Source organism: Rhagoletis zephyria, unplaced genomic scaffold, assembly GCF_001687245.7.
Source record: "Rhagoletis zephyria isolate East Lansing unplaced genomic scaffold, Rhagoletis_zephyria_1.1 Rzeph_scaffold_02789, whole genome shotgun sequence".
Taxonomy (NCBI): Eukaryota; Metazoa; Arthropoda; class Insecta; order Diptera; family Tephritidae; genus Rhagoletis; species Rhagoletis zephyria.
The window spans coordinates 14,886-22,507 of record NW_016159873.1 but is presented as its reverse complement, the minus strand read 5'-3'; the positions used below and the strand labels follow the sequence as shown (position 1 = coordinate 22,507).

Sequence of the window (7,622 nt, the reverse complement as noted above, 5' to 3'; positions counted from 1 at the left end):
ATGCCATTGATAAATAATATGAAGAGCAAAGGGCCTAATATACTCCCTTGAGGTACCCCAGAAGTGGCTATAAAAGGCTCAGAAGTTACACCTTCTACTGTGACAACACAACGCCTATCACTTAAATACGATTTAATCCAATGCAAAAAAGTTGAATGGAACCCCAAGGAGGCTAACTTACGAATTAAAAACGAATGACAAACTATGTCGAAAGCCTTCGAAAAATCTGTGTAAATGCAGTCAATTTGAAACCCTTCTGAAAAAGATGCAATGCAATACTCACTAAAAACTGCAAGATTGGTAACCGTAGATCGATTAGCAACAAAACCGTGTTTATAAGGCGAAATCAAACTCTTCGTTACAAAATTTAATTTTTCAACTACAATAGTTTCAAAAAGTTTATAATAATAAATATTGGCCTATAATTGCAATCACTTTTGTTTCCACTTTCAAAAAGAGGGTTGATGGAAGTTATTTTCCAGTCATCTAAGAAAACCCCAGATGCTAGAGACATATTATAAATTATTTTCAATGGGATAATTAAACCAGGACAGTTTTTAAACAGGACTGCTGAAAAGCCATCAATATCCGTCTTCATAGACAGTTTTAACTTGGAGATACCGTTGGAAACGTCATTGAATGACAAACTTAGGGATCCAAAACAAAAAGATGAATTAGCCGTAAAGTTAAAGTCTGGTGAGGGCGTGCAAATATCCTGGGTAAAATTCGAACCAAATAATTCAGCAAAAAGATTGGCGATATCTGCGGGACAGTGAGCATATTTGTCATGAAAAGAAACAGCAGATGGTATACCGGAACTAGATTTTTTCGCTTTAATGAAGTGCCAAAAAGACATCGGGTCGGATTTAATTTTTGATTCAACATCAAGCAAATAGTTTCTGTAAAGAAATTTTTCTAAACAACTAAATTGCCTTTGAAATTTTTTATATTTAACTAAGAAGATCTGGTTTCCAGTTGTTTTAAACCTTTTAAAAAACTTATTTCTTCGATTTTTGATTTTTTTTCATCTTAAATTATAGGAAACTTATGTGGACGTTTTTTAATAGCTGGAATGTTATTAACGCAAATCTCAAATAAAAGAGTTTTAAAAATAGAGAAAGAACTATATACATCAGGGCAAACCAAAATTTTTTCCCAATCAATTTCAGTAATTAAGCTGTTTATCATGGAAATCACACCCAGAATAATTAAAACCAACTATTTCGGTGGCAGGTGAATTCAAAAAGTCATAAAAAGCAAATCTGAGAACCAAAGGCACATGATGTTTATCGCAAAGAAATATAGGAGAGTAACATTCCTCAATGTTGCAATTGATGTTATCACTTACAAATACAAGATCAAGAATTCTATTTAATTCATTAAGAAAATTATTGATTTGCATTAAGTTAAAACTTAGAATATTATTAAGGAGATACGACTCATGATATGCTGTAATATTCATTGGGGTAANAAAAAGAGGGTTGATGGAAGTTATTTTCCAGTCATCTAAGAAAACCCCAGATGCTAGAGACATATTATAAATTATTTTCAATGGGATAATTAAACCAGGACAGTTTTTAAACAGGACTGCTGAAAAGCCATCAATATCCGTCTTCATAGACAGTTTTAACTTGGAGATACCGTTGGAAACGTCATTGAATGACAAACTTAGGGATCCAAAACAAAAAGATGAATTAGCCGTAAAGTTAAAGTCTGGTGAGGGCGTGCAAATATCCTGGGTAAAATTCGAACCAAATAATTCAGCAAAAAGATTGGCGATATCTGCGGGACAGTGAGCATATTTGTCATGAAAAGAAACAGCAGATGGTATACCGGAACTAGATTTTTTCGCTTTAATGAAGTGCCAAAAAGACATCGGGTCGGATTTAATTTTTGATTCAACATCAAGCAAATAGTTTCTGTAAAGAAATTTTTCTAAACAACTAAATTGCCTTTGAAATTTTTTATATTTAACTAAGAAGATCTGGTTTCCAGTTGTTTTAAACCTTTTAAAAAACTTATTTCTTCGATTTTTGATTTTTTTTCATCTTAAATTATAGGAAACTTATGTGGACGTTTTTTAATAGCTGGAATGTTATTAACGCAAATCTCAAATAAAAGAGTTTTAAAAATAGAGAAAGAACTATATACATCAGGGCAAACCAAAATTTTTTCCCAATCAATTTCAGTAATTAAGCTGTTTATCATGGAAATCACACCCAGAATAATTAAAACCAACTATTTCGGTGGCAGGTGAATTCAAAAAGTCATAAAAAGCAAATCTGAGAACCAAAGGCACATGATGTTTATCGCAAAGAAATATAGGAGAGTAACATTCCTCAATGTTGCAATTGATGTTATCACTTACAAATACAAGATCAAGAATTCTATTTAATTCATTAAGAAAATTATTGATTTGCATTAAGTTAAAACTTAGAATATTATTAAGGAGATACGACTCATGATATGCTGTAATATTCATTGGGGTAAGGCCAAAGTTTGAAAACGAACCGGATGAAGACACGTTGCATAGGTTAAAATCACCTAATACGCATAAGTGATAATCTCTTAACTTATTCGTGACTAATGGGCTAATATTATTAGCATGCGCGCAATAAAGTTCATTATTACTGTTTGGAGGAATGTAGGAAACCACGAAGTAAAGAGAACCCTTAGAAGAGGGCCCACTAATACAAATACAAAGTTGGTCAATAAGAGAGTCATTATTTGGTAAATCAACATAATATGAACACAACTTCCTCCGGACGGCAATAAGAACTCCACCGCCTCTTATACAGCCAGTTTTTATCATATCTCTATCCTTTCGGTACACATTATAAAACTTAGAGTCGAACAATTTCTCATCCAAAAAATTAGCATTAAGCCATGTCTCAACAATTACGTAAATGTCATAATCCAATTGAGAACTATGAGTATGAACAGCTTCAGCCTTGGTCCGAAGACCAGATACATTCTGAAAATACACTTTTAAGCTAGTACTACATTCAATAATAGCATTAGATAAATTTAAGTTAGTCTCTGTTGATGTTCTTTTTGGAAAAAAACGAAAAGGGCGCAGACTAACGTTAGCAGGCCAAATATCTGGTGAAAGAAGCTTTTCATAAAGTGGCAGAGATACACCTAACTTAAAATTAATCCTATTAGCTTTAACAGGCGGATTCTGTTTTTTAACTAAAGCATAACATGAAAGATGTTTTTTGTTTATACCAGCATGCCTAACTACGTAATCAACAATATTTTCTGCTGTTACGGATGGAAGGAAGGAGGACAAGTGAAACCATCTCTTCACATCCGCCACCTCCAAGTCAGTGTTAGAGCTCATTCCAGTGACAATCATCTGTTTGCGTTGTTTATTTTCCCACCTAACCTCTTTCCAATCCGAAGGCGCAGTGAATTCGCTTGTTTCAGTAGCTGGGTGAGCAGAAGCTGAGAACGAAGATGGCGATGAGGAATATGTATACGCAGTAGCAGCACTAGACGAAGGCGCAGAATTAGTAGCCATATCACCAACAACAGATTGCTCATAAGTCAAAGTAGTGAAAGCAGTCGTAGTCTCAGAGTTTACTGTGGAAGCAGGTAACTGAGCACTATTAGCATTAGAAGCAGCAACAATAGGCACGGTGTTCGGCTTGGTGACAGAAATTTTAGAGCCAACAACAGTAGATGTAGATGAATTATTGGCAGCATTGTCGGCAAGAAAAGACGAAACAACTGAAGTATTGATAGCAGGTATCAGCGAACTAGTCTGAGCAGCAATAGGAGCAGGCGAAGCAATAACAACTTCTTCACTGATTAATTTCACTACTAACCTTTAATGTTTTCATTATTAGCAAGTAAATCAGAAAGATCTTTATTGTCGATTTTAGCACAGATTTTATGAAATTTGCTTTTGCACGCTTGGCATGAGATTTCATAGCCAATACGAACGGATTTAAAGCACTTAGAGCACTAAGAGTTTCCATAGTGGCAGCGAAATAAAAACACGTCTTATCACTCCGACGACTGACCCATTAATTAAATTAATTAAAATTGTATCGTCTCAAGATACATAAATTTCGCAGCATATTTGCACATATATGTAATTCCCGAGGGGCCACATATTTCCCCTTAAAGCAGTGTTTGCATTGCTCAACTTTTTTGATATTTTTTCATATTTTTTATATTTTTAACCATTCAACTTTTTTTCGTGCAACCCTGCGCTGAGTTGAACGCAAAGTTGAACAATGCAAATACACTGTAACCCAAAAATCCGCTAGCAAAATTTACATACGTAATACAATTACATACATACATACATACGTATATAAACACCAAACCCCGTCTCTACTGCTCACTCATATTGAACATAAGTCTCGAATTTCCGATCGGGTACCGGCCGTTTTCGCACCGTACGGGATTTTAGCTATTTACATGCATATGTACACAAATTCATTTAACCCCTAAAACTCTCAAATTCTCTGGCGCTCCAACTCAAAAGTTTGCGCGCGAAAACTCCGTTGTATACTTGTACTTACATCAATAAGTACATACATACAGATATATGTACATTTATATACCCAGCGCCGGTTGTCTTTCCCGCTATAGGCCTGTATGCAGTTCTTAAGAAAAGCTAAAATTCCATACAAAATGATGTACAAGAAATGGCTAAGAAATTTTCTTAAGTCAAATTTCCTTCAGGCAGTACGCAGTTCTTAAGAAATCTGCTACGCTTTTTTTTAATTTTAAACTTACATCTAAGAAAACTTTATGCAGTGCTATAATTACGATTTGAGTTTTCCAGGTTATAAAACAGAAGCGTTAATTATGTATTTAGCTATTGATATTATTCTTCATAAAGCATTGATATTATACTTAACCTACATTTTGTTCATAAATAACATAGATTCAACGAATACGGCATTTGACATTGGGAGGGCAAATCGGACAGTTTTTTTTACCTAAATTATGTTCTATACATTCTACATGAAAAGCATGTTGGCACAGAAAATAAATCGCAGGTAGGGCCAAACTGTGATCGCAGATTACGCAGGTGTTTTCTCTGACCTCAATAGGACGGGTTCTAAAGTTTAATAAGTAGGAATTTAAAGCCCGCAAAGAAGAAAATAATGGTGTTATCGAAGGCTCAAGTTTGTTCTCGGATATTTTGTTATTAAACATTTTTTTTATGCTAACCACTTTGAAGTTTTTTCGTATTGAAATTCCTTGAACTATTTGCAACATCGCTTGGTTACACTTCCTCAATACTTTTCCTATTATTCTATCAACGAATTCAATTCCATCATCTGAACTACAGTTTATAGTTTCGAATGCCTGCACAGTTAAATTCGGGCTCAGGTAGGTTACTTTGTTCAAATTTATAGGAATATCAAAGTCACAATACTTAATGCAGTATTTTAAGCACAACTGAAATATCTTATATTTTCTATGTAAATAAATTACACCAGGCCAGAACGAGTAATTGGCAAACAAAACCATAATCTGATCCGAATATCCCGTATTATAATCCTCCAAAAATTGTATTATCTCGGAAACATTAATATTTCCATTGTACCATTCAAATAAAAGTAACTCTAATAAAAGGTTGATCACTAACGGCCTTTTTTGAGACAACGAAACTAAATATTCTAAAAGTTCAACAAATGTATCTTTTGAAGCTATTAACAGGGATACACTATGCTCGGGATTTTCCGTCATCTTTAGCGCATTAAAAACCTTACCCCAGTATTCTGAAATTGTTTTAGGGCAATTTCTAATTAACTGATCATAGAGACCATCAGATTTATATCTTGAATAAATGTTACTACTAACTAATTTTGTATTAAAATTTTCTGCTATAGTTAAAAAAGTGTTATTATTATTACTAAAGCTATATTTTTTGTTATTAAACTTATACTTTAGATTTTCTCTTCTGTTGCTAAGCTCAAAAAGTTTCGTTTCTAAAATGGGTGCTTTGCCAGTTATTGCCAAAGCGTTTATATATGTCATTAACTGACTGTTATACCTGGAATCAATTAGTTTTTTTATAATAAGGTAAGAACTAATTAGTCCTATTGCTGCCTTATATTTACAATTGGCGGAATGTAGGTCGCCTTTATTCAATAAATAATTACCATATTTTAACATAACACTTCCTTTAAGATTAACCATTCTGTTATCAATTTCGTTAAGAGCAAGCCCATAAAGATTACCATTCATTAGCACCTGCAATTTGCATTGAATGCTCCTCTCAGTGGTAATGTAGATATTGTTATCTATTATAATATAGCAGAACATTTCGTTAGATACCAGAGTGTTAATATTTTTAATTTCTTTTTGAAAAACGATTCTTTTTTTGTTAACATCTATTATAACAACATAATTCTGCCTTTTTTCCTCTGGTTCTATTAATATGACAATATTGTTTTTTATGGAAGCAATTGCTTTTTTCTTTCCATTTATGGCGTAACAAGGTCCCCTGCCATCTATTGTAAAACAATAAATTGCATCCTCTTGGCCAACTAAAAGGTATGCATTTTCCGCATTATCTTGAAAAGCACAACAACTAATCAAATTTTTTGGCGCATCTAAAATCGTTTGCATATACATATTATCGACTATTTTATATAACCAGACATATTTTTCCGCGCAAACAAACATATAAAGTATATCCATTTTCTCTTGAAACTCAATACCGATAATGCGACTTCTGACCGTGGAAATACAAGTGAAATTTGGTGTCATATCCAGACATAAAACAGAAAGATGAAAAAGCAGTTCACCAGTATCTAATCCAATAGAAATACATATCAATCCATCACTTGGCAAACATCCATTAACGGCAGTGACACATCCTGTTGAGGTAAGTTGTGCTGAGCCAACGCAGGTTGGTCCCATCCGTTTGATGATACAGTCTATATTTAAAACATGAACGTGTATCCTGGTAGATATATCGTCTTGCGCTACGAGGATCAGAAACTCGTTATTGTTTGTGAGAGCACAAAACTGTATATCATTGATATGGTGACGAAAGATGACTTCCTCCGAATTTTTAAAACAAAGGTGAATAACTCCTTGTATATCGCAGAAAACATACATACTTCCATTTGTACAATGCGCGACTATGTTTGCCTGCATATCCACTTTACAAAAGTTTGACAGCAAAGCCAGATCATAGAATTCACAATACCTCCATTCTAGAGCACTCATTTTATCCACAAATTTAAAATTTGTTAAACCAATTATATGCGGAGGATAGAGTGTCAAACTATCGATGGCACTATCGATAGTTTAAATTTTTTTTTGGACTATCAATACTCATTGATAGTTTTTTCTTATACTAAGGGTATTCATCAAACCTTATAAATGCATTGTAAATCGTATAAACTTATAATTGTGTAAACCTTATAAATGAACTGTCAAAATTTGTATGGAAACTCGCTTCCACATTTCTGATAAATTTATCCAGCGATTTCACCGAATAAACTTGATAAACTGAAGACAATGCAACTCTGTCGCAACTCTAGCTATGTTTTCTGAGGCATAATCGGGATCCGCATACAAATTTTGCACGCAAATTCAACAACGATATGATCCTGATAGAGATCTGGTTCAATTATTATCCC

The 7,622-nt window shown here is 33.7% G+C and overlaps 1 protein-coding gene across 1 annotated transcript; it reads right to left on the bottom strand.

Annotated features, from left to right (window-relative positions):
* Window positions 1-4,835: 4,835 nt before the first annotated feature.
* Window positions 4,836-7,325, bottom strand: LOC108367723 (vacuolar protein sorting-associated protein 11 homolog). Its single transcript, XM_017622410.1, has one exon. The coding sequence runs from the start codon at window positions 7,204-7,206 to the stop codon at window positions 4,906-4,908; it is 2,301 nt and encodes a 766-aa protein (XP_017477899.1). The 5' UTR covers window positions 7,207-7,325; the 3' UTR covers window positions 4,836-4,905.
* Window positions 7,326-7,622: the final 297 nt, after the last annotated feature.

Excerpts from the sequence above, each read along its gene's own strand:
- LOC108367723 (XM_017622410.1), bottom strand. The coding sequence starts at position 7,206 with ATGAGTGCTCTAGAATGGAGGTATTGTGAATTCTATGATCTGGCTTTG.